The 27,913-nt window shown below is 41.7% G+C and overlaps 1 protein-coding gene across 2 annotated transcripts in view; it reads left to right on the top strand.

The window, feature by feature from the left end:
• Positions 1-27,913, top strand: part of MAMDC2 (MAM domain containing 2) — a 149,584-nt gene that overhangs the window by 38,341 nt on the left and 83,330 nt on the right. For both annotated transcript variants that reach the window (XM_055309421.1, XM_055309422.1), the window contains exon 3: positions 27,172-27,443. In XM_055309421.1, coding sequence (XP_055165396.1) covers positions 27,172-27,443 — 272 coding nt within the window. The remainder of the gene's footprint in view (positions 1-27,171; positions 27,444-27,913) is intronic.

The raw sequence follows: 27,913 nt of genomic DNA, 5'->3' as shown, positions 1-27,913 counted from the left end.
CCCTGGAGCATGCAGTGTGGGTGGTCTGCTGGGAGGTGATGAATCAAAGCCAAGGGGTTTTGTTCTCTGGTCAGCCTCTGCGTGTTATTTGTGAGCACTTGAGTAATTGCTCCTACACTGCACATTTAATGGCCACTTTTTGGGTTTTTGACAGAAAAATGGCTACTTGTTTATTCTCAGATGCCATAGTACATCTGCCCTTTCTCACTCAGGACCCCAGCATGGTCATGTGAATTGCTTGTGGGGGGGATTCAGAGGCCCTCCTCCTATTCCGCAGCCCACTGCAGGACCTCAAGGAAGTCTTGGACAGGTGTGCTTTTGGCCTCCCCCTAACACAAATAAAACACACCTTCCCTTTATCTGGCTGAGTGGGAACATATACAGCTGCAGAAGATTAAACCCATGAACGTTTGTCTGCAAAAAGACCTTCTTGGTTGTCAGATGTTATGCAATTACAAGTGTTATTGCTAAATATTCTTACTTTGTATGTTGAAACATTTAAAATTTATCATGCATTTGGTAGGACACAGAATATTTTCCTAGTCTCCTGTTTTTGCTTTAATACGCTATGGATTATGCTAAATGATCAAAACATTCATGCTGTTGTGATACTTCACGTCATATAGAAATATACAAATTACTAATCAAGTCTTCCTCATTTTCTTATCCCATCTCCTTGAGGGAACCAATGTTATTGATGTAATGCACTGCATGAATTTTTTTCCACAATTCCTCTATGCATCTAGAAACATAAATTCTTATTTTTGTAATTTATGAAAGCACAGATATGCCTTCCGTATGCATATATGTACACACTCATACATATGATGTATTTCCAAGTCAATATAGAGATATATCATTCTTTTCAATAGTTGCCTAACAGTCCATAATGTGGACTAGAATCTATTTAATCATTTCCCCATTGCTGGCCACTGCTGTTTTTCCTCTGTTCTTAACGGATAAAAACAACAACAAAGGTTGTTGCTTTGGCTTTATTTTTTTTTTCTCATATGCTTAATGTTAACCTTCACTGTATTTTAAGTTACCTCTCGTTAGGTATTTTGTCCTTCACATAACATGACTTTTTAAAAAAAGATTTTATTTATTTATTTATTTATTTATTTATTTATTTATTTATAAAAGATTTTATTTATTTATTCATGAGAGACACACAGAGAGAGAGGCAGAGACACACAGGCAGAGGGAGAAGCAGGATCCCTGCAAGGAGCCTGATGCAGAACTCGATTCCAGGACTCCAGGATCCTGCCCTGAGCCAAATGCTCAACCACTGAGCCACCCAGGTGCCCCCACATAACATGACTTTTTAAAAAGTGTATGCATTTTAAAGGTCCGTTATTTTGAAAAAGGGAAGAGAAAAATGCCTTGCTCTACAATGGTGGGGCTGCCGGGGTAGTTGGTCTGGTTGCATGAGTATTTGGGAATATTTTGTTTGTTTGCACGGCCAGTTTCCTAGGTTTCCATGTGTCGTTGCCAATCTGTGTGACTCGCCAGCCAAACAGCTCTTCCTACACTGTGTCTTGTGGCCAAACACCAATGAACGTCGAGGAATGGAAAATCTTGCGAAGTTTCTAAATGGTCGGAAGGTTTTAATTCCAAGACAGGTCTAGTTTCTGTTTTGTGATAAAGAGTGTGGAAACACCTAATTTTAAAGACTTCTTTTGAGTGTTTACTTGAGTGCACACAAGAAATGAGAGTATGTTTTACTTGGTGTTGAATGTAGAGAGTTTTGTGGTCACTGGTTTGATAGGTACCCCGATGTTCAGGCCTTCCTTTGCCTGAGTACTTTAGCACGAGACTGTTAGCTCCCCGAGGGAGGCCTCTTTATGTACTTTGTACGATGCCTGGCAGAAAGTATGTGCTCAGTAAATGTTGAGCATGCCCACGAGTTTATATAGGGCCAAAAAGTAGCATTGTTTATAAGAGTTTTACTGAAGAAGGACTCTCACATTTGTTTGCTCAAAGAGGTGACACAGAGTAGGGGAAGTTCTGGCAGGCATATCAGTTCAGGAGTAGGAGGGGACCAGGAAAATGAGGTAATGCGGTTTGCTCTAGTGATAGATGCTAAATCAGATCTTGAGGGTGTTTATCTTGGGCTTGAGAGCAAAGGAAAACCACAAGATCCTTTCTGATCCTTGTAAGGGAATGGCCAAATTGGTGAATGGAGAAGCTGACTTTGGCTTTTTATGTGTCATTGTGATTGATGACCAGGGAGGGACTGTCCTTTCCTGCCCTTTGCATGGGTTGAGGTTGTTATACCTTATTTTTTGTAGTCATTCTGCCAGGTTTCTATGCACTGAAGAATATTCAAAACAATAAAAATAAGACTCCAATTCTTCATATTGTCTGTTGTCTGTAGTATGATTCTTTTTCAAGTTGTTTTTAAATTCCTTTTAACATACAGTGTAATAATAGTTTCAGGCACAGAATTTAGTGATTCATCATTTCCATGCATCACCAAGTGCTCATCACCAGCGCCCCTCTTAATCCCCATCACCTATTTAACCCATCCTCCTGCCCACTTCCCCTCCAGTAACCCTTAGTTTGTGTTCTATAGTTAAGAGTCTGTTTCCTGGTTTGCCTATCTTCCCTAACCCCCCTCTCCACCCAGCATTCACCTGTTTTGTTTCTCAAATTCCACATATGAGTGAAACTACAGAAAGCTCTATAAATTAGAATTGTTACTTGGGGCCGCCAGGGTGACTCAGTGGAGTTGAACAGCTGCCTCTTGATTTTGGATTAGGTCATGATTTCCTTGGTCATAGGATTGGGCTCTGCACTTAGCGAGAGCCTGCTTGAGATTCTCTCCCTCCCCTACTGCCCCTTCCCCTGCTCATGCATGCACGTGCTATCTCTCTCTTTCTCAAATAAATAAATACATCTTTAAAACAAAACAAAACAAAACAAAAAAGAATTATTACTTGTTTGGAATGCAAACATTAGGCAAAAAAACCTAGGAGAATAGCTTTCTTCCAAAGCCTAGCTTTAGTCTTCTGCAGTTTTCTCATGGAAGTTAAGTCTGTAATTCATATAAGAGAAAAGTTGGGGGAAGTTTGTTATCTCATCTCATGTCACTGTTTTTTTTTTTTTTTTTTTAATGCTTTTGCCTTAGTAGTTTCTGATTAAGAGCATTGTTATCTTTTTATCTCAAAAAGTATTGAGGCTTTTTTTTTTTTTTTAAGCATATATGTTCTGTCCTTTAATCCAAGAGTTTAGATTGATGGCTGACTGGGCTGTTCCTTATCTGAAAGGCAAGTCAAGAACTCTTGCAGTCTTGCAGTCTTATATCTAAAGAGCCTGCTTGGCGGGCTGGCTGGAGAACAGTGCCAATCACAGAAGTTATTTTTCATTGAAGAGAGACAATTCCCTTTCAGACCTGCAAGCTTAAAAAGCAATTTCCTCTACCTGGTTCACTCTTGGCACTTCATACAGTGCCACCAGCAAATTGGAACTTTTTAATAAATGCCAACCTCCCTTCACCAGAGGAATGTTGAAAATGGCAAAATATATATATATATATATAGTTTAAAAAGCTATAATAGGGATATTCCAGGAGCCACTAATTATTACCACTAAAATTTTGAAGCATATTCATCTTAACTCTTAGCATCTCCCACCAAGGAGTAAGTGCAGAAAACAGGAAATAGGGCATTTTATTTTATTAGTAAAGTCAGAATCTAGAATAGCCAATGTGAGCACGTTTTGAAAACCATGGAAGTGAGCAGTGGCTGCAATTGTCTTTCTCCAAGAATGAGAACAATTTTCAGATATGAATGGGTGGTTTGTCCATTATTGCCCTCCTCTCTATATATATTCATTTTGTACCATTGATGCTTTACCAGTAAAGAATATAATTCAATATTTTCATTTTAAAATGTGTATCTAAGGCATTCTATAATTCTAGTTTCACAAAATTATACTTGTTTTGTGCCTAATTTTTGGAAAACAGTGTACATTTCAGGGCTTTTACAAAATTTTGTGTGTTTTATAATCAAAGCAACAAAGGGCTCCATCATTCAGTAAAAATGTTCCTGCAATGGCTGTAATGTCTTCTGAACCCAAGCTAGTCCTGACTGATTGATTACTTAGGACAGTCTGTTGTATTGAAGAGCAATAAAAATCAGCAGGCCAGAAGGGAGTTGTAACTGAAGAGGAGGGTGGTATTTCTCAATGAAAGGGGCCAGCAAGCTCCCGGTCAAGTCTTGCATTCCATTTCCTTGGCTTTGTTCCTCTTTCCTCCTTACTCACGATTTCCTCTGTCTTCTACCCCTCATCACAAGCCAACACCCAGCCTTTCAGGGACTTAAGGAAACCACTGGGATGACTGCCTTGTAGTCCCTCCAATTTATATTTATTGATGTGAAATCAGTTATCTGTTGTTATTAGAGAGATTCTTTAGCCAGACAAATTTGAATGTGGAAGTCACACAGAGAAACATCTTGCTTCCATTTCAGGACAGCTGAGCATGTTCTGGCCTTCCTGCTAGTCAGCTAAGAGGCTTAGGAAAAGTGGAGAGAAGAGGTTGTACTCAGACTTCTCAGGTCTTTTCTAATGTTAATATTTTGTGATATCAAAAAAATAAAGGAACCAGCTCTCCTCTAATATATCAAGTTCTCCTTGGCTTCAAAAATACTGACTAGAACCTTCTTCTCTTCTCCTAGCATACTCTTAACTTACATAATGTGAGGTTAGTTTTGCGAGGTGGGAGACTTACAACCCCTAATCCTCTTACCCAGGTCTGTCATGCTCCCCACACTGCTAGGTGTGGCCTCCCCACCTCCTATTTGGCCACCTTCTTGTATTGTATCTTGGTCATAGTCTTTGAAGAGTTCATGCTGACAGGTCTCAGTCATGGTGGACCTGACTTAAGATCACCAAAAAGGAGTAAATAATGCCATGAACATCTTTTTTGTTTCTAGCTCTACCTCCAAGGTATTGGAGAACTGCCTGGTATGGAGTAGATGCTCAGTAAATATTGTGGATCTCAGGGCTGGCACCACATCATCATGTCTTGGTCTCCCCATAGTCACAATCACATGTTGGATAGGTGGCAATAGTTATTCTGTTACCACTTCTTTCCATCCCCAACCATTACTCACTTAAAGCTTTGTTTGTATTTTTTTCTTCTACCTGATTTTTTTTTGCTAATCTATAAAAATTTCCTATTCACTAGATTAATAATCTTTTTAAAAAGATTTTATTTATTTGAGAGTGAGAGAAAGAGTGGGGGGTTTGGGGGAAGGAAGAGGGAAGCTCAAGCAGACTCGCATGTTGAGCTTGGAGCAGATGCAGAGCTCAGTCTCATGACCCCGAGATCATGACCTGAACTAAAATTAAGAGTCAGATACTTAACTGACTGAGCCACCCAGAAGCCCCTAGATTTTTTTTTTTTAAAAAGGTTTTTTTTTTTTTTTTTTTTTTTTTAATTTATGATAGTCACAGAGAGAGAGGGAGAGGCAGAGACACAGGCAGAGGGAGAAGCAGGCTCCATGCACTGGGAGCCCGACGTGGGATTCGATCCCGGGTCTCCAGGATCGCGCCCTGGGCCAAAGGCAGGCGCCAAACCGCTGCGCCACCCAGGGATCACCAAGCCCCTAGATTAATAATATTAATGTCATGTTTCATTTAGTGAATAATCCATTTGAAATTAGTTTGGTTTTACAATTATTGTTATGATCTACTAATACCATAAGATAAAAACAGCCAAAGAACTATGAGATAAATGATAATGCTTGTCTTTGAATCTAAGATACTTTGGTTTCTACTAATGAGGAGTCAACTAAGCAAACTTTCTTCCACTATTAATAGTACTGGGTCAGAGGGGAATAAAGTCTGGCAGTAGATGCCTGCATGAAAGTCATACCCAGGGATTTTTATTACCATGAACTCTATTTGAAGTGGTAGTAATAGGAAAATTAAAATTGCTTTACTATAGGACTTTATTACATCTAATAAATATATAACTCACTATATCCCACTTTCTCTAATCTACAATATAGGTACTCTAAAGGGACAATATGAAATCAGAGGTAAACATTAACGCATGAAAACTGCACTACCAGAGCTCCTTATTGTTCACAGCAGTGTTGGTCCTGGGATGAACTTTTGTTCCCAAATTAAATGGGATAGGCTTTTGGAAAGCAAATTATCTGAAGTTTAGGAGGACAATACTTTTTGTACTCCCCACCCCATCATCAAGGAGTCTGTTACAGCGAGGCATAGACATCATCCCTAGGGGTTTAAGTCAAACCTTCCAGTGGAATATTGCAGCTGGTTGCCCCAGGCTCCAGGGACCAAGTTCATTCCATCAGAGTGGTACCGACTGGGAATTCTAGGGTATAGAAGATAAGATCCTTCATTTGTTAGGGTCCTGGCTTTGTCAGAGCACCTCTTGCTGGGGGAGCTATCCAAGGTGCTGTCTGAAACTCCCTGTCCATTTTGTCCCAAGCATTGACATATATTTCTGCCTGTCTTGAGCCTCACCCTTTTGCATTTGTCTAATCCCAAAACCATTTGTCTTTCCCAATTTTAATTTTTCCCAACCGCTACTTGCTTCCAAATCCTGAGATGTGTTGTGAGGCATTCATAGCTTGCCCTCATCTGACCCTTTGCCTGCATCTTGTCTTGACTCTGCTTAGTCTGACTTAATTCTTATCTTCTCTCACCCCATCCCCACCTGGGTTTTGTGTATCTCTAGCATATGTGATAGAAATCAGGAGTTAATCAACGAGAAAAATTAAACCTCAAAATATATATGATTTTATTTTTTGTATTAATATAAATTGCCTGAGTCATATCCTATCAAAAAACAAGTTTTCTAATGAGAAATCCATTAGTTATACAGAGACTAGAAAGACAAATAGAAAAATAATTTTCATTTATTATCTTTCAGCGTGTTTGTTAAAGTAAATTAAATATTCATATAGTGTTGGCAAGATCAATATTATTTTTGGAATGTATATTTGTTATACAAATTTTAGTCATATTTGCAATTTTTACCTGAAATAAAGCAAAGAAAATTGTTTTGACTGTGGTAGTGGATGACCCATTCTGGAAATTGATGTTAAAATGTACTTTTTAAGATACATTTTTTAAAGATTTGGAGCACTCCAAATTTGCATACAGTGTCAAAACTTGCCTGCAAGTTAATATATCTTAAATAATCATAGTAATTGATGTTCCCACAGAATGCTTTTATACGCTTTCATAGAAATTTTTGTTTCATCTTCCACTCCAATATGTATGTTGTCTATAAGAAAAAGCAAATCCACATGAATTTAGAGCACTGTGGATACCCATCAGATATTGTGCAATTGATTGTGTAACAGCAAGTGCTCTCTGTTATTTCAGCTTCTTCTACTATGATCCCACTGTCTTAAAAAAGAAAAAAAACAAACAAACTTCCAAGCATACCACCCTCTGTTCTCTAGCTATGAAGAGATTGCCTGCCTTGAGTGTTACCAGTGGTGTTTACACTGGCATTTAGGGCAGAGCTATGACTGTATGGACCCATCCCTGTTCCTTTTCCCAGTCCTTTGTAGGACCACTGACCCACATCTCTAAGACCATTCTCGAGATTAGGGATGAAGATCATTGCCATTAACAATTCTTTTCTTTTTTTTTAAATGTCTGTGTTAAGCTAACAAACCCTCCAGAGATTGAGCTCTTGACCTTGGCTTCTGACCAACTCTTCGCATAGAGCCACCATGTTTTTACTGGCCCCAGATGAGTCTTGACTCAATTTAGACTTAAGCATCAACAGAACTAGAACAGCTGATGAATATATTTTAGCAGTAGAACCCACCTTCCAACAAAACCTTATAAGAGAGCCTGACAAATAATATAGATAAGAAGGAAGTAAGTTGCAAGATGGAAGTCTGGGAACCTGATCTCCATAACCCTTCCGTTGCCTGAGGGGCTTTGAGGCTCCACAGATGTCTGTTTGAGAATTACTGACTGTCCAATTCCTTTACTGAGGCTTGGAGAGGTTAACTCACTGTTTGGGACCACACAATGGGGCATGGGTAACGTTAAGACAAGAGACTGGTCTCTGGCTGCCTTCTGCTGTCAGAAAACACCCTTGGAGTTCACAACCCCTGCCTCCTCTCCCCTCCCCATTTCCTCATGGTTGAAAGGCACTTACAGTGCACTCACTCTGACTTCTGTACCGACAGGGCTCCCTTGCCACCAACTAAAACATACTCTAATTCAGACTGCCTTAAACTAAAGGACTTCGTCACCTAATGTAAATGAAAAATTCAGGGATATCTGGCTTCAGGTGCAACACATGGCTTTTAAAAATGCTATCCTGTTCAGTCTCTTTCTTTTCATTTCTCTTGGTCCTGGCTTCTGCTCTGCTGGCTGCATTTTCAGGGGGCCTTCCTCATGGACTCTGACAGGTGGAGGCATCCCACATTCTTTTTTTTTTTTTTTTTAAGATTTTATTTACTGTTTATGAATGAGACACACACAGACACACACACACACAGAGGCAGAGACACAGGCAGAGGGAGAAGCAGACCCCATGCAGGGAGCCTGACATGGGACTCCATCCCGGGACTCCAGGATCACGTCCTGGGCTGAAGGTAGTGCTAAACCGCTGAGCCACCCGGGCTGCCCATCATCCCACATTCTTACAGTTAATGGTACCTAAGGAAAGAAGGCTTCTCCTAACAAAATTCTCATGATTGAGGATCATTTACCTGAGTAGGTCCATGTGCTCACTGCTGAAGCAACCTCGTGGCCAGAGGGCTTGAATGACCTGATTGGTCAGACCTGAGTCATGTGACCACTCCTGGAAGGGGGGAGTTGGGGTCAGTGCCACACAAACCATTTGGGCTGAAACTAAGGAAAGGTAGATGCTGCAAGGAAAAAACAACCTACTGTTAGCCAGAACTGTGAGGGAATGAATGCCTGAAGGTAAAAATTATACACATCTCATGCAACAGCCTCTATTCTTTTTGGCCTTTGAGACTCTTCCTTGGAAACTGAGGTAAGAAGCCTCACCACAGAGTTGCCTGCTTTGTTGCTGCTTCTGTAGGAAGACCTCAGACTCCTCTCTATCACAGACCCTTTCCTGGTATTATTGCTCAATTTGGGAATGTATAGGGATTTTAAAATTCTTAACAAGCACAGAATTTAAACATGCCCTATATTTTTGGAGGCAATTGGTAGAAGTGTTCCATTAGAGGATTTGACACAACTTGATACATTTGAGAGCGTGTAATTGGGAGTGGATGAAACAAGGTCAGAAAACTTCCAGAAAAGTCTCTAAACAGCACACAGTTTTGACACCCCCAGATTACTCTGCTGTCTTGCGTTTCATTTCCCCCGGGGCAGTGTGTTTGTACATGCCAAGCAAGGATATGAAGTGAGCAAGGCGCATGGCTGGGCCAGCTCAGTTGTGTGCTGTCAGGCATGTTCTGGGAGGGCAAGGCTGCCTTTAGGTTTCCTAGGTGAAGAAATAATATAGACAGTGGTGAAAGAGTGAGATTGGTTTAAGGTATCACAGTGTTCATCCTATGATTTTGCAGCAGGATTTAACTTAGGCTTCAACTAGAGGTATTTTAGGAGACTGGCTAATGAAAATGTGGACCTGGAAATCCAGAAACTTGTGTTCTTATTTCAGTTCTGCAATAGATTGTCTGATTGACTTTGGTCTAATTTCTCACCCCTTATAGGCCTTAGTTTCTAAGTCTTGAAAACTAAAGTTTGACATTATAACTGACTTTTACATAAATCATTGTTCCCCAAAGTGTACTATGCACACCATGGTGGCTCATAGGACTATTTTAGGTGGAGCATGCCATATTTGTAAAAATAATTATGTATATTTTCCCAGTTTTTTTGAGATATAATAATATATAACATGTTTTATGTATTTTTTAATGTACTAGACTAATCAGCACAGCAACTCCCAAATTTCATGGATAGCATTGCTAAGGAACCAGGTAAAATAAATATTATATTTTTAAAGATGAATATGGTTAAAGAAAAACATTAAATAATTGCTACATAGATAAAGCAAAACCCCAAGGGTGGTACATAAATTATAGAATTTGAGAAAACTCTGATATATATGACCTCAATATAAAAACATTTTTTGATAGAGTAGTATAATAATGATTTGACAGTTAGGGAATCTGAGACCATGCTTTACTGAGAACCTATACTACACCAATTGCTGTACCGGGGACTTCCCATGAGGGAGATTACTAAATTTTTAAAGTAAGAACTACCTGGTTTTAAAACTATGTTCTTTCCACCAGCTGCACTATCCCTCCAGGGCTCATGGCTAACAGAGAGGCAAAAATATAATCGTTCAATATTTGTGTATACTGTGGAATGATCACCAGAGTAAGTCTAGTTAACATGTGTTACCATATATAGTTAATACAATGTTTTTCCTATGATGAGAACTTTTAAGATCTACTCTCTTAGCAACTTTCAAATTTGCAACACAGTATTATTAACTATAGTTATCATTCTGTACATTACATTCCCATGACTTATTCATTTTGTAACTGGAAGTTTGTACCTTTTGACCTCCTTCACCCATTTCGCACCACCCCCCACTGCCCTGGCCCCTGCCACCTCTGTCAGCCACCAATCTGTTCTCTGTTGCTATAAGCTTGGGGTTATTTTTTAGATTCCACATATAAATGAGATCATATGGTTTTTGTCTTTCTCTGCCTTATTTCGCTTGGCGTAATGCCCCATTTCTCCATAGTGGGTGCACTAATTTACATTCCCACCAGCAGTGCACAAGGGCTCCCTTTTCTCCACATCCTTGCCAACACTTGTTATTTCTTGTCTTTGAGACTAGCCATTCTAACAGGTGTGAGGTGATACCTCATTGTGGTTTTGTTTTGCATATCCCTGATGATGAGTGATATTGAGCATTTTTTCATGTATCTGTTGGCCATCTGCATGGCTGCTTGGGAAAATGGCTATTCAGATCCTGTGCCCATTTTTTAATCAGATTATTTATTTGCTATTGAGTTGTGTGAGTTCCTATATGACTTAGATATTAATCTCTTATCTAATATATGATTTGCAAATATCTTCTCCCACTTGATAGTTTGCCTTTTCATTGTGTTGACACTTTCCTTTGCTGTGCAGAACCTTCACTTTGTTATTTTCAATTATTTAATATTCTGTATTCAAAACTAATAATAACACATTTTTAAAAAGTCGAGTCGACATGGAGAGGGTGGTCCTGGAGCCCTGAGAGATATCACTCGTGTCTCCTTTCACCACCCCTCTCCTGACTCAGTTTGAACCACTGCTGTGCCAGAGAAAGGTGCACATCCACAGGCTAGCATGTGCAGAACCTTCTGAATGGCCTCATCACAGAGGTTAGAAAGGAGAAGGGACCATCTTTCAGCCCTTTATCTTGGATGGTCCACAGTGATCCTTAAATCAGATCATCTCTTTTCACAGAAGAAGAACTGGCCTGGAGCCTAGGGTTGCCAGGTAAAATAGAGGAAGCCGCATTCCATTTGAATTTCAGATAAATGACAATTTTTTTTTTTTTAGTATAAGTATGTCCCATGCAGTCTTGGGGGCATACTTAAGTACTTTGGATTGCTGAATCTGGCTATCCAAGTGGGATCCAGAACCCAGCTGCTCCTCAGGCAGCATGTCTTCTCTGAGCTTGGCTTTCCTAATCTGTGAGATAAAGGGTAACAAGTCTCCAGCTATATCATGAGGTTACTGTGAGTCCGAAAAAGACCCCTGTGCTTTGGGAATAGTTAGGTGCTCTAAAATTATAAGGAATAAACACAGTTGCTCTCAGTATTCTTGTCCCAAAAAACCTTAGTCTCCAAAGCAAAGAACTCATTGAAACCCACTGCCTTGTTTTTCTGCCAGCTTTGCTGTGATTTTTTATATGCCTTGTGCACATAGTCATACATTTATTTTCATATTTAAGGAGGGTTTCTGAAGTATATTTACAAGATCTTCATTCCCAGTGTTTATTGTTATTGGCTTTAAAGGTGTTGCCTTTATTTTAAACCATCTTTACTGTAGGTGAATGAATGGCAGGATGTCCTACTTAACTCATTTAGACTGTATTTATTAAACATGTAGTACACGCCAGGCACTGGGATTAAAGGGTTGAGTAAAATAGACACAGACCCTGCCATCATTGTGTACATGGTGAGACTGAGATTCAACAGAGATAGAACCAAAGGAAAAGAAAAAAACGGATGAGAATAGTGCTTCTCAAGCCTTGTTTGACTTTAGAGCCACCTGCGAGGATTCTACGAATTGTTTCTAGGAGGCTAACTAACCATCCCCATCTGCCCAGATGTGGACTGATACCTAGACCTCCCTTGGTGATTCCAAGGTGCATCCAACATTGAGAACTGCTGCATTAGAAGGAATGTACAGCATGTTGGCGCCTGACCTCAGTGAGTAAAGACTATTTGGCAGATGAGGATTTCTCAGCCCGTGTGAATGTGGTTACCGCCCCAGACAGGGAGAGAGTGCGTTCATGTATCAGGGCCGGCACCCAGCTCAGCCAGTGAAACAGACTTGGAGGGAGCAGGAGTCCGGCCCAGAGTGGACAGGGGAGGTGGTGGCTCTGGTTGGTATGTTGGAGAGACTTAGGGCTGCCCAAGTCAGGAGTCTCCAAGTCCCACAGAACAAGCCACAGGGCCCCTGGAAAAGAAATTAATTGGGAGGGAACAGACCTCAGAGGCAAAATTACCCCAGACGACAAAGGAGAGTCTAAAACTTTTTAGCCTGCCTGGCGACCCTAGACACTCTTCTTTTCTCTGTTAGTAGATGCAATTCTGTGTTAAATTATGTTTGAAAAATAACAAGGTTTAAGGCCATGGATCTAAATCAGATCACTCATTTAAAAAAATATTCTGGAGGGGCAGCCCAGGTGGCTCAGTGGTTTAGCACTGCCTTCAGTCCAGGGTATGATCCTGGAGACCCCGGATCGAGTCCTGCGTCAGGCTCCCTGCATGGAGCCTGCTTCTCCCTCTGCCTGGGTCTCTGCCCCTCTCTCTGTGTGTCTCTCATGAATAAATAAATAAAATCTTTTAAAATATATATATGTGTGTGTGTTAGCTATCTTTATCTTATAAAAACAATATTCTGGGATTTACTTTCATTTAAACCCTTCTTTCTATCATTATGTTCCACCATCCCAAGTTGTGTCTTCTCTGTAATGCAACAGAAATAAATGTGTTCACCTTTATAGCTATATTTTCCTTTTATGTTGAATATTTTTGTTCCTACTTGCTTTTATACTTTATAATAGGCATAAAATGCTGAATACGAAATGAGAAAGTGCGAATAAAAGTAAATGTGTATATATATATCTATCTTTTATGTAAAAATGTATATTTAAAATATATTTAAATTCAGATTTATTTATTTACCTGTACTGTGGTGAAATTTTCATAGGCACTCCTATCTTATTGTGGTTCCGATGAAGCTGAAATGCATATAACTCCTTTTGTTTGACAAAATTGCCTTGCATAATTCATGAGCAAAAACAACCACCTTGGCTCTCAGCAGTGTTATTGGAAAAACTGTTAAGATAGGGGGTTAGAGTCTTTTATAAGTTAAAATAAGAAAAGTTCCTTGTAAATGAACACATATTCCTTGGAAGGAGAATCCTTTTCGTCTTTTAGGTGCACTGGAGTGCAATTGGTTACCTGTGATCTCCTGAGGTCATTACCCTCTGCATTTCCTTTATCTTAAATAAAAGGACCTTTCTAATTTTCCAATGAATATCTTCCCCACCTGGCAAGTCATGTAGTGGAAAATGTGTTCTGAGAACTGATTTTTTTTGGTAGGAAAAAAAACACTATCCGATAATGCAGCCTTTTCTTACATTTTCATATTTATCTGTTAAACATCGTATCAAGCGAAGCTCCCTTTCCAAATATCCCATGACCTTTCACTGTGGGTTCATCATTTGGTTTTCTGTTGATGGTTGCTAAGGTAAACTTCTCTTCTTAAACTGCCACTGGGGCCAGCAGGGTTTAAATCTGCACCCTTCCCAGACCCTACAAAGGAGGGTGGAACCAACATCTGTGGTAGTGGTTTCAAATGTTGGTAGATTGTTTACACTGGAGATTGTCTGCTGGTATTTGTTTTTACTTTTGCCAGGCTTAACGCTTTGTAATCTTTTAAGACTACTTTTGCAGTGTTAGCCAGGATATAAGAATAATTTCCCCGTTGTCAGGGGGAACGAAAATGGCATTCAAAAAGTCTAAGCAATGCTGACCTCATCAGTTCCCGACGTATCGCTGATCTCTGCACTTTGGAACTCCTCAAAATTTGAAGCTGATAAAACTATAGCTCTCTTTAATCTAGAAATGTCACACACTGAAACATTTTCTGAATGCCTCCCATAAATTCTGCATTCCAGAAAGGCAAAGAATTGTGTATTTTAACAATCCTTTGTGTATCTTGACATAATGAGAATTTGAGTTTCGGGAAGTTAACAGTGGGAGCATACATGAAAATATTAAGTGTAGTGTGGGTTGCCATTGAAATTACAGCTCACATTAAATGCCACATTTCCTAGAGTAAATTGAATTGAAACTCAAACCTAATGAGAAATCTCCATGACAAAAATAACTTTTAATGTATCCTTTATATGTAAACATAACAAAAGAAATCTATCATCAGGAAGGAGTTTACTCATTTATTTAAAAACATAGAGAACACCTACCAGGAGGCAGGTAGATATGCCCTGATATGTTTAAAACCTAGTGAGGAATACAGACGAGTATATTGTCCAGAAAAAGCAGTATCTAAACAGGATCACCACATATAGTTGACCAGGTTGTGCACTGCACATCACAAGGTACATAGTGGTTCTCTTGAGTTAAGACCTGAGTGAAGTGTAGGAGTAAGCTAGGAAAGGAGGCAAGAGGTAGTAGAGTAGAATGTATGAAGGATGGGAGGTGAAAAAGTATCCTAGGTAAAGGAAATACCATGTGAGCAGGCCTGGAAGCAAGAGAGAATGTGCCACCTTAGCTTAGGGAACTAAAAGAAATTCTGTGCTGCTGTATAGACTGTGACAAGGATGTGGTGGTCAACTATGACAGCCAGAACATCAGGGCCGTGTAAATCAAGGGCAGTGGCGATTCTTTCAAGTATTTTTAGGCCAGAAAGTGATACAAACGTCATAGCTACCATATGGAGATCAGATTCGAATGAAGCAAGTCTCCATGCAGAAGCAGGGAGTCTACTGCAACACTTCTTCCAGGCAGAAGATGGTGTTCTAAACTGGAGCAGGACAGGGGACCAGGTGGAATGGATGGCTTAGAGTAGATTTTAGGAAATTAAGTCATCAAGACTGATAGAATTTTGGAGAAAGAGGGAGATGGAGGAACCAGTGAAGATGCTAAGATTTCTTGATTGCTCACTGGGTAGTCAAGGCCTCCAGTCACTCAGATTTTCGTACCTAGAGGAAGAGCAGGATGTGGGGGAAAGAGAATGGGTTTGTGTCCAAGAGGAGATGCCCACCAGGAAGTTGGACACATGGGTCTAGAAGGTAATGAGGCATCAGGCTGATGATACAGATTCAGAAGTTGAAAGTCAGGGAGTGTGAATCAGGCAGGTGTTTGAAAAGCCTGTAGCAGAAACCACTGAATAACTGGTTTAAATTTGCATTTGCTTTTCTCCATCGTAATGAAATGTGCAGAGGCAAGAAGTCCAAACTGGTTGGAAGACTCCACGTCATGGGCAGGAACCCAGGCCCAGCACTGACCCCCATCCTCAGGTCAACTACTAGAGTGGTCAACTGTGTCCATATGCCTGGGACCCAGGGGGTTCCCAGGAGAGGGGCCTTTTTGTTCTCAGGCAGGAAAGTCCCAGACTAGCTGGGATGAGTTGGTCACCACAATGACCTCCCAGCTTTAACGTGGCTGCTGCAACTCCAGCCCCCTGCATCCACGGCTCAGACGGGAAGGCAAGCCAAATGCATCAGGCCCATCTTTAAAGGAACTTCCCTGGAAACCCCATCCAGCATCCCTGCCTGGAACTGTGGCCACCCACCTCTACATGCAGGGGTGGCAGTGGCCATCGCCTGGCTCCGTATAGTCCCTGCCCTGATCAAGCTCGGCTGCTTCAGAGGCAGCAGAGGAGGATGGATGTTGGGGAGCCAGTTAACAGTCCCTGCTACAGGGATAAAGACTCATCGGAGTACAGAAACCAGACCCACATCCGCTTAATACCAACAACTTAAGAGACAAGCGAGGATGAGAAGATCCCAAGGAGAAGTCTGAAAAGAACAGGTGGAAGGCAGGAGCAAAACGGGAGAGAGGGTATCAAGGAACCCAGAGGAAAGAAGCATTTGGCGAGTGAGGGAGGCAGAGAGGTTAATGCGGCTCCCCCATGATTTCGGGAGCCAAGCCACCTACAAGGTGAAAAGCGTGACAGCACTTCCTGCAGAAATTCCCCTCCCTCCCCAAAGGCCAAACACCCCGACATGGGAGAGGTTGCTGAACTGCTGAGACGAAGCAGCGAGACCCCAGCTGCCCCCGTGGCCTCCTCCCAGGACCAAGGCCCATGCTGGCAACTGATGGTCACACTCTGGACCGCGAGTCTGCCCTGGGCCTCCCTGTTGTCTTCCAGGTTCATGCGAAGTGGCGGCCGAGGGGCTCAGCTTCCTCAGCACCCTCCAGCACCCCCACATCATCCAGGTTTCTGAGGCTGTGCGGTCCGGGCCGTGGCTCTGGCTCCCCTGATGAGAATCAGAAATTCTTCCTTGGAAATGGATACTGGGAAGGCTGAACAGTCCATTTCCAGAGCAGGAAAAGTGTTCCCCCCGCCCACGGCCCTGTGTGCAGGGTTGGTCCTGAGCCCACGTGGCATTTGAAGCCACTGTTTAAATGCAAGGTTTCCCTCCTCCTCAAGCAAGGCGGTCTCTGCAACCTTCCCCAACATTCTGCTGTACCAGAGGTTTCTCTCTGGGAGGGGTTTCTTACTCTTTGGGGACCCAAATAGGACTGCACATGCCAGTCCCTTCTTCTCAATTATAGATCATTTCAGCCATTACATTTCAGAAGGGGGTCCCACCGGCATAGTCACACGACAAATCAGCCCTCCTCAGTGCATTGGCTCGTGGTGGGATTTAAATTTAAGTGCATACCTTTCAGAGCTCATTTGTCTCTTTGTGCATGAAGCTAACTAAAAGTCAGGGGTTTGGAGCAGTTCTCTTGACTGGGAGTGAAAAGTCTCTTGGAATTCCGTCGTCATTGGGGACCTCGTATGGCAAGGAGAGGGTAGAAGAGAAGCCATTCCCATCAAAAATGTTTACTGAGAAGAGATGTGCCTTGTGAAATTCTGTAGAGGGACCCGGGGAGATCAGAAGTCTGGCAGACTTGCTTATGTTGGGTAGCACAGAGACCCTCCTGTCTGACTCCGAGGCGTCCAATCCAGCAGAAGTCAATTACCCATAAGATGCACACACAGTGCCTCCTGCTCAATACGAATGAGTAAATACTCATTAGGTATTTAGGACACTAGTAGGACACTAAGCTGAAACTCCGGGCCGTGCCTTGTGCTTATGAATCCCTGCCAGTGTTGCCGTCATCCTGAGCGGTTCCTTCCCGCCCCAGCCAACCGCCTGCCCCCCAGCAGTATCTACAGGGGATTATGGCTGGGGTCCTCCGAGCCCAACATTGTGGAGTCTCTGTCCACTGTCACTAATCCAAGTGCAGGTACAAATGTCTTATTCTGCACGCGTTGATTCTTACCTTTGGTTGGTTAACATCCTTTGTGGATGGTGGGAAGGTGTACTACCCTAGATCACTTATAAGGCATAGCCTAATTTTATAAAGCTCTACGTGTTTAACAACCTTTTACATTCGAGGCAATATGATAGGAAAAATTAATCTGGTTATTGTGTTATCAATATGAAGAATATGTGTAGAAAAGCCTCTGTGGGCTTCCACGTAGAAACATCAGCAGTCCCTCCAGGATTCCACAGTAAGGGAAAGGAAGAAAACGCTGCTCTCGTGCTCTAAGAAGATGAATACAATTATGAAAAGATAAATTAATGAAGAGACAGACAAGGATATATTCAGAGGCAGCATGGAGCAGGCGGGAAAGCATAGACTTGGAGTCCAACCTTGGTTGACTAACTGGGACCACAGGCAGCTGCTGCATTAACCTTCGTGAATTTGCTTCCTCCCTTGTTGTGTAGAAATTCTGCCTGATAGGACCATGCATCAGGATTAAGAGGGAAGAGCACACGTCAAGAATCTCGTGCCTGCAACACAACAAATGTCAATTCCTTTTGAATCCTTGTCTCTTATCCATATATATTCATAAATTGATTTAGTAAACCACAGAGGATACTGCTAAATATGGAAATAGAAGGTGAGAACACTTAATGCAAACCATAGAAATTTGTGATTTTTTTCTTAGCTACTTTCAGAACAGAACATTCTCCTATCAGAGGTAATCCATAGATTTATTAATAATTGTGAGTCTGGCTGAGGAAAAAGCAGATATTCACAATCCTGAATATTTAATACAGATTTTTTTACATTTGAGAAACGCTAAACTCTTTCTTTTCCAGCAACATAGTCAATAGTTTTTGAGAACCCCTATGCCCATTGCGTTTTGTATACATTTGACTTTGTAATTTTTAAAAATCTTTGATGTGCAAAGAAAGCAAGACCCCTCCAAATGTAAGCTGATGGCTTATACATAATTGAAGATGCAGTTCGTGGAGGCATCCTCTCTCCACAATAGGCAAAAAAAACCTCATGAATGTCTGCTCGGTGCTTCGCATGCGTCATTGTCCGGGCTGCTCTGATCAGCTGCTAGATCCCAGAGATGATTGTTATAGCAGGGAACACAGCTGGGTGGTGGGATGGGACAGCCTGGGGGGTGCTGAGGTGTGCCCACAGGCTCGAGGGAGAGTAGATACATCTGCACATGGATCTCCCATGCAGTGGACAGAAGTTGATGTCGGAAGCGCAGGAGTAACAGGGAGAACAGGTGGCAGTTGGCATCGTTGAGGTCCACCAGGAGATGGTGAAATGGGTTAACCATTAGGGAAAGCATGCTGATCAGATATCAGGGGAAAATAAGAACTAATGTTTATCAAGAGTTGACCACAACCCTTGGCACAGTGCTTAGAGCTTTACTTACATTACCTTATTTAATCTTCTTTAAAACTCTGCAAAGTTGGTATTTGCAGAGTGACCAATGAAGGAAGTGAGTGTCAGATAACGTGAATAACTGCCTCAAAATGACATGATTTGTAAGTGCTGTGATTGGGATTTGAATCAATGTCAGACAGGAACAGGAACTGCTTGGCAACTCTGCCATGCCCTTCTACAGGCAGGCACGACCCCATTCAGGGAGGCAGCAGCATGGCATTCAGGAAATATGGTGAGAAGGCCATCACCTGAGTTCAAGGGCTGGACTTCAGCCCCAGGAAGGAAGCTGCCAAAAAGAAGGCCGTGTCCTTGCATCAGACGTGTATGGTGCTAAGAGCTAGCAGAATAAAGACATAGGCGTCATTATCAGACCTGGGTCATGAGGTTTCATCCAGGATCCTACTGGAGTAAATGTGCTGAACTCCACTGTGGATGGTAAGGAATCCTGGGTGAGAGCCCAGGGGGCTTAGCTGTGAGGACAGGCAGCCACGGCGGGCAGCCAGGAGAGGCCCAGCACTAAAGAGCACAGAGGCATACATGTCAACGTGGAAGGGTCAACTGAGGTGAACTGAGCGAAGACTGTTGTCATACCAGCATTGAAAAGGTCTGCTACCTAAACAGATATTGGCTCTGCACCGTACTGGACAAAAAGGAGGCAATATAAGTTTCTCCCTGTCTCTGAAACAGGTAAAGGACCCCTCCTCCTGATGATAAGAGAAATAACTAACAACATTACAGTGTACGAAGCATTTTTATACACATCATTTTCATCAGGTTCTTAAAATGAGTCTGTAGATGGGAAGTCATATCACACTGGAGCTTGAATTTATGTTCTAAAGCCAACACAGAAGGTGAAAATCCGTTACTGTCACAATTGCCCTTGAACCTTGCTTAAATTACAGAGTACAGTGTACGTGGCTTTCCATGTATTATACTATCTCTATGTACAACACAGCCAGTTTTTTTAAAAAAAGATTTTATTTATTTATTCATGAGAAACACAGAGGGAGAGGCAGAGACATAGGCAGAGGGAGAAGCAGGCTCCCTGCGGGGAGCCTGATGAAGGATTCCATCCCAGGACCCCAGGATCATGCCCTGAGCCGAAGGCAGACGCTCAACTACTGAGCCACCCAGTTGCCCCCAACATGCCCAGTTTTCCTTTTAGTGTTGAAATATATAAATAGATTATATTTCGTGGCGATTTGTATAAAATCATTTCATGTGTGTATGTATATATTACAGTGGCTGGGTCATTTTCAGTTGGTGTTTTTTTTTCTTCTGAGTACATTGAGTGCTTTCCCAAATATTGAATGTATATGTAATAGGACTCCACTGTTTTGTTATTCCCATTTTGCAGATAAAGAAACTGATGACACAGTAAGCCTTTGCATGATAAAACTTTAAACAAATTTTAGCTTTACAAATCCTAGGTGGGGTCCACTGCACCACAAGGTCACCTCAGCATGACCACCACACTTGAAGGACAGACATTCATCAGCAAACAGAATTTCAGGGATACCAAGAAGCCCCCCATGATTCATGCTCTGCCATAATGCCGTAATGATGGCCTGGGACTTAAATCCCAGAAACACTGTGCCTCGGCTATTGGAAGTCATTAATACATTGAGCTCTAACTATGCAGATGTGTTTAGCAATTGAATGTGACATCAGAACTCCATTCTATTTGCCTTCACTGAAACAGAATGGATTTTTCTGTTGTTTTCTGAAGTGTGCTTGAGACTAGAAGATATTCAGACTCTGAGGTTCATGCAACCTGACTTTTTTGGCAGGATAGTTTAATTTTTGGTTTTGATTACTAACTTAACTTTAAAAAAATATCCATTTGGAATTTGATGGCCCTTTTCTGCCCCATCATAAAGATTTGATTATTTCTAATAAACAACTTATAAATTAGTTCAATTGCCTAAGCAGCAGTATTGGAAGAGTATCCTTCACTTCCCTCCTGTCATCATATCTCCAACCCTGTGGCCAATAAATCCCTCCCCAGCCCCTTGGCCTGATGCATCAGTCAGCATCCCAGTCTGTATGTGATCTCTGCCATTCTTTGCCTTTCTCTTGTTTGTGTCTGCTTTAATATCTTCAGAACATTGTTTTCTTTTATTAATGGTTTAAAAAGATGAAGAAAGGGAATGATGTTAGCAAGAACGGTAGAATAAGGACTTCAGACAATCCTGTCACTGTAAAAGCCATGGAAACAGTCAACAGTTGTGAAAATCAACTTTTTAAGAACTGGAAATCACTCAAAGACTTGCAACATTGGGAGTTTATTTATTACATAGATCAATGGAATAGAATTGAAAGTTGAGAAATAAATCCTGTGTCTATGCTCTATTGATTTTCAACAAAGATGCCAAGACAAGTTAATGGGCAAACATGAACTCAAAATAGATCAAAGACCTAAATGTAATAGCTAAAACTATAAAACTCTTACAAGAAAACATAGCTATAAACCTTTATGACCTTAAATTAGACAAGAGTTTCTTAGCTATGACATCAAAAGCACATACAACCAAAGCAAAAATAGGAAATTGGACTTTATCAAAATTAAAGACTTGTTTTTCAAAAGATACCATCAAGAAAGTGAAAAGACAGCCAGCCCATGGAATGGGGAAAAATATTTGCAAATCATGTATCTGATAAGATCTAGGATATACAATCTCTTATATTTTAACAATAGAAAGAGAAATAACCTAATTTTTTTAAATGAGCAAAGGACTTGAACAGACGTTTCTTCAAAGATGATGTGCTGGGGTACCTGGGTGGCTCAGTCGGTTAAGCATCCAGCTCTTGATTTCAGCTCAGGTCATGATCTCAGGGTTGTAAGATCGAGCCCCATACCCAGCTCTGTACTGGGCGTGCAGTCTGCTGAGAGAGAGAGAGATTCTGTCTCCCCTCTCCCCCTGAACCACTCTTAAAAAAAAAAAAAAGATAATGTATAAATGGCCAATAAGCACATGAAAGGATGCTCTGCATCATTCATCATTAGAGCAAGGCAAATCAAAAGCACAATTAGATACTACCTCACATCTACTAAGATGGCTGTAATAACAAAAGATGGACAGTGACAGATGGTGAACATGTGGAGAAATTTCATTCTTCCCTAGTGGACGTGTAAATGTTTTTAGAAAACAGCTTGGCAGTTCCTCACAAAGATAACCTAGAATTATTATGTGACCTAGTAGTTCCCCTCCTATATACCTAGAAGAATTGAAACTTACATTACATAAAAAGTTGTACAATACTGTTCATAGTAGCATTATTCAAAATAGCCAACAAGTAGAAAAAACTCACATGTCCATCAAGTGATGAGTGGATAAATTGTGGTATATCCATAAAATAATATTCCATAAAATGGAATATTATTCAGTCTCAAAAAAGAATGAAATTTTAATAAATGCTACAATGTGGTGAACTTCAACAACATCATGCTAAGTGAAAGAAGTGTCACAAAAGGCCACATGTTATATGATTCCGTTTGTCTGAAATTTCCAGAAAAGGGGAGTAGACAGAAAGTGGATCTGTGGTTCCCAGAGGCTAGCAGAAGGGAAAAAATGGAGATGGGATTTCTCTTTCAAGTGATGAAAAGATTCTGGAGATAGTGGTGATGGTTGCAGAATTTTGTGAGTACACTAAAAACTACTGAATTGTATTAAAAAGGTGAATTTTATTGTTTATAAATTATGTTCCAGATGCCAATGTCTTTCAGATAGATTAAATGAAATATATTCTCAGCCCTTTGGCTACGATAAAGTGTAGAATAAATGAAATATTTCCCATACAAAGAAGACCTCGTTAACTCAGTAGTAAAATGATTCTTTTTATTATTTTTTTATTTTTTATTTTTATTTTTTAAAGATTTTATTTACTCATAGAGACAGAGAGAGAGGCAGAGACACAGGCAGAGAGAGAAGCAGGCATCATACAGAGATGACGTGGGACTCGATCCAGGGTCTCCAGGATCACGCTGCAGGCTGCAGGCTGCGCCACCGGGGCTGCCCTGATTCTTTTTTTAATAAACTAAGAAGAAACAAAAACATTATCAATTTGTTCTAGAATAGCAATTTTATTAGTGATAGTTCAGGGAGGTACACCATCCCTGATAATTAATATCTACCTCATTCTTTCTTCATTTTCTAAAACTTATTCAAAACTTACCATGCTCCTTCTAGTCCAGTTTAGCTCTAACATGACTGCGGAATATACTCTGATACTGAAGCCACAAGCAAGGCTAAAACAAATAGTTTCAACTCAAGTTCTAACTCAAATTGATTGGTAGTGGCTACATGGAACACTGTTTAGAAGGATTCTGAGGCTATATTCAGACAAGGCAGGAAAAAAAGTAGTAATTAATTAAGAAAATCTGCCTTGAGCTTGACAGTGGAGGTGGGCAGCGCTTGGGCTAGTTCTTTGATCTGGGAAAATGTATTATTCTGCAAAATCAGTTAGGGAGCTAAATCTGGATGGATTATAATGCAGCTAATAGGCACACTCACACAGCATGACCTGAAAATAAATTTGAAGTCTTCAGTTTACGTGAAAAATCCCAATATTTTGAAATAGCCAACACTTATGGCTGAGGTATCAAGATCTCTCAATAAATAGCACCAACTTTCATACCGTATGCTATTGAGATATTTTAAGCAAGACATTTTTATAGTATGGGCTCTCCAAGGTCCTTTTTTTTTTTTAAAAAAGATTTATTTATTCATGATAGACAGAGAGAGAGAGAGAGGCAGAGACACAGGCAGAGGGAGAAGCAGGCTCCATGCCGGGAGCCCGAAATGGGACTCAATCCCGGGACTCCAGGATCAGGCCCTGGGCCAAAGGCAGGCGCTAAACCGCTGAGCCACCCAGGGATCCCCGCTCTCCAAGGTTCTTATTAATATGACAGTATTAGCATATGCTTATAATCGAATCTGATATAGTGAGAGATTATGTCAAGAGAGATTTTTTTAAAGTTTTTATTTAAATTTCAGTTAGTTGACCTACAGTGCAATGTTAGTGTCGTGTGTACAACAGAGTGATTCAACACTTCCATACATCAGCCAGTGCTCATCACAGCAAGTGCCCTCCTTCATCCCCTTCACCTATTTCCTCCATTCTCCCCAGGCACCTCCTCTCTGGTAACCCTCAGTGTGTTCTCTGTAGTTGAATCCTTTTTTTTTTTTTGCCTCTTTTTTCCCCTTTGCTCATTTGTTTGGTTTCTTAAATTCTGCATTGAGCGCAATCATGTGTTTGTCTTTCTCTGATTTATTTCATTTAGCATGATACTCTCTAGCTCCAAGGGAGATTTTTCGATGGCATTCACAGAAAAATCAAGATAATCACCAGTAGATGGACTCTCTGAGCCTGCTGCAGCACACATTTTACTTAATTTTGAGTTCTACCAGGGGATTCCTGGGTGGCGCAGTGGTTTAGCGCCTGCCTTTGGCCCAGGGTGCGATCCTGGAGACCCGGGATCAAATCCCACGTCGGGCTCCCGGTGCATGGAGCCTGCTTCTCCCTCTGCCTATGTCTCTGCTTCTCTCTCTCTCCCTCTGTGTGACTATAATAAATAAATAAATAATTTAAAAAAAATTTTTGAGTTTTACCTCCAAGTGGAACTGACTCCTTCCTCCTTTAAATGCTACAGTAGCCAGCCCTTCCTTTGATAGATAGGTATCTAAGGGGGCATCTGGGTGGCTCAGTCAGTTAAACATCCAAATCTTGATTTTGGCTCAGGTCATGATCTCTGTGTCATGGGATCGAGCCTCACATCAGGCTTGGGGCTCAGCAGGAGTCTGCTTGAGATTCTCTCCCTCTCTTCTTCAGTCCCTCCCCCCCTCTCTAAAATAAGTAAATAAGTCTTTTAAAAAATAGGTATCTAAATAATGAGTCCTATTTCTCTGGCAGATATTGTAAATCTTTGCTTCTCAAATATAGTCCCCAGACCAGCAGCATCAGCATCACCCAAAACTTCTGAGAATTGCAGTCTGTTAAGAATGCAGCATCACCCCAGACCTACATGATGGCAGCTCAAGGGTGGCCCCAGCAATCTGTTTGAACAGGCCCTCCAGGTCCCTATGGGCTCAAAGTGAGAGCCCTTCTGTTTCCTTCTAGAACTCGGAAAAGAAGTGGAGAGTGGGAGAATTGAGGCTGTAGGGTAGCAGGTTGGCATGGGATGTGAAACTCCACCAGACACAGTGAGGGGTTTGTTTCTTTCCTTTGGTTACCCCATGTGCCAACTCTACTTCCTCAGAAAGGGTTTGAAGTGGTCTCAGGAGCTCCCTTAGTCGCCATGCCCAACCCACTACCAGCCTGCTTAGAGTCACTTCTTTGGGGACAGTAGTGGAGAACGGGAAATGAAGATGGCACTTACACATTCCCTCGTGTCACAGAGAAGCTGCCATTTCTGTTTAAAAAAGAGTTGGCCTCAAGAGCCAATTTCTTGTGCTTCAAAATCCAGCTAGTAAATCCATGTGAAGTGCTTAGAACAGCACCTGGTTCACAATGGGAGTTCACTCTGTGCAGGGAGTAATGGTGTTGGTGGCCATGACAGCAAGGGCCAGATTCCCCCCAGGGGTGCCTGGGTTGTCATCTAGAAGCCTGGATGGGTGGTCACTATATTGAAAGCCTGCCCGCTCGAGACAGATGTCAATCTCAAAACCCCTCCTGGGCCAGTGAGGCTCCCTGAAGACAGCGCCCTAACTGTGAAGCTGGTTTTCAGCTGAGCCTCCATTGGCCCATCCATACTCACTGCAAAGCCCAGGGTCCTGACTGGGGTTGATATTTAGGGCAATGAACATGGAAGGAGGGACTGAGGAAGATAAAGCAAAGCAAAGAGGAATTTCAGAGCCCTTCTAGTAGAAGTTTGGTGTTGAGGAGCCTAAAATGCAAGGGGTGGGGAGGTGGTCCTAGGATGGAAGGCAGCAGGTGAGATGGCAGCCACAAATGTGGGAACCTCTGAGCATTGTGTGAGAATGCAGGTCCCAGGCAGATCAGGTCACTGCCATAGGAAGCCACTGACCAGAGTCAGATTTGGAAGGCTCAGGTTACAGTTCTTGTTTGTAATCCATTTTTTCCGGTTTTTCATAGCCATTTTTTTTTTTTACATCCTGGTGCAGCCAGCAGAGCACCACGTATCAGTGTCAGGAAAAACTAGGGGGGGGGGGTGTTGTCAGGAGGAGGAAAGACGAGCAAAGAGAGCAAGGAAAGGAGGAGGAGGGGGTGGGGGAGATTGGGGGAGAAGGAAGGAGAGGGAAACAGAGGAAGGAGGGGGTGTAGAGCAGAGGGAAGTGATGAGCGGCCTGTCCTCCATGTGTTGCATGTACTTTTTCCATTTAGTTATCAGGACTATGGAATTTCCTTGTGGAAGAGTCTAGGGAAGGAGAGTCTTACTCCTAATTTTAAAAATCAGCTGACAGTGAACTTTGCATAGGCCCCAAGATCCGAGGCAACCAAATAAATTCAATCTACTATAATGATGCAAATTAGATGCAGATCAAATCATTGGGCATGAGGGGAGCTGTGGAAGAAGATTGAGTCCACCAAGGTATTCTAATTGCAGCAGAGGCATGCTGCTCCTCTGGGTTCCGAAGTTCTCAAGCTCTCACACCTGTGGGGACCGGGAAGATAAATGCAGCAAGCTAAATGGGCCTGGCATGAGATGATAATAGGCAACAGACACTTGGCTTCAGTGTCAGGGGGTAATAGGGAGTAGTGGGGATGATGGCAAAATGGAGCCCCATGCCACCCTCTGAAGAGGCAGCACTCCTTAGCTGCAGCCTATTATTGTCCTGTATTGTGCGACCATGGTCTCAGTGTGGTGGGACCTTCTAATTTTTTGCAAGAGGGCAGAGATCCCGTGTTCAGGCAACATTCAGTAGGCCATTGAAATGCATCTGCAGGCTGAATCTGCCCTTTGCTTCACTGGACCACTGTTATGTATTTCCCTGAGTTTCAAACAGCCCATCAATCTTTTCCCGGTGCTCCTTTCTCTTTCCAGGCCACTACATTTATGTGGACACTTCCTTTGCCAAGCAGGGGGAAAAAGCCGTGCTGCTAAGCTCTGATCTACAGGCTGAGGAATGGAGCTGCCTCCGGCTGGTCTACCAGATAACTTCATCTTCAAGGTCTCCATCAGACACCAGCCGGCTGAACCTCTATGTGAGATTTGAAGATGAAAGCTTTGATCGCTTGCTTTGGTCAGCGAAGGAACCTTCAGACAGCTGGCTCATAGCCAGCTTGGATTTACAAAACAGTTCCAAGAAGTTCAAGGTAGGTGGAATTTAGGTGCCCAGCTTATCACGTAGCTTTATGCTACTCGGAGGTTGGATGAAAATTTCTGCCACTGAAGGTAGTTAGTTATCTTCTATGTTAGGAGGTGCTGCTTTACAAGAGATGTGTCCCAGAAGAATATTAGTAATTAATGATTAGTAAGTTAATATTTTGTTTATTCTTTAGAAAGGCTTCTTCCCAGATTCTGTTCTTGTCTGTTTAAGTGGGACTTCTGTGAGAATCTAAACCAACCTCCTCGATGGAAATTTAGTTTCTAATGGGCTTTAGGGAGCATTTTCATTTCTAGTCATTTTGTTTCATCTTTCTCATATGTGTGTGGTATCTTCCTAATGTTTTGTTTGCTACAAATTTTGAACAAATCATTTAGTATGGTTAAAGGAAAAATGAAGATACTTTGAAGAGGGAAAGATATGTGAAGGATATGTTCTGATTCCTTTTCAAAGGTGAAG

This window comes from Nyctereutes procyonoides, unplaced genomic scaffold (assembly GCF_905146905.1).
Source record: "Nyctereutes procyonoides isolate TBG_1078 unplaced genomic scaffold, NYPRO_anot_genome, whole genome shotgun sequence".
Lineage (NCBI taxonomy): Eukaryota > Metazoa > Chordata > Mammalia > Carnivora > Canidae > Nyctereutes > Nyctereutes procyonoides.
Note: the sequence above shows the minus strand (reverse complement) of the source record. Positions and strands in the feature narration are given on the sequence as shown.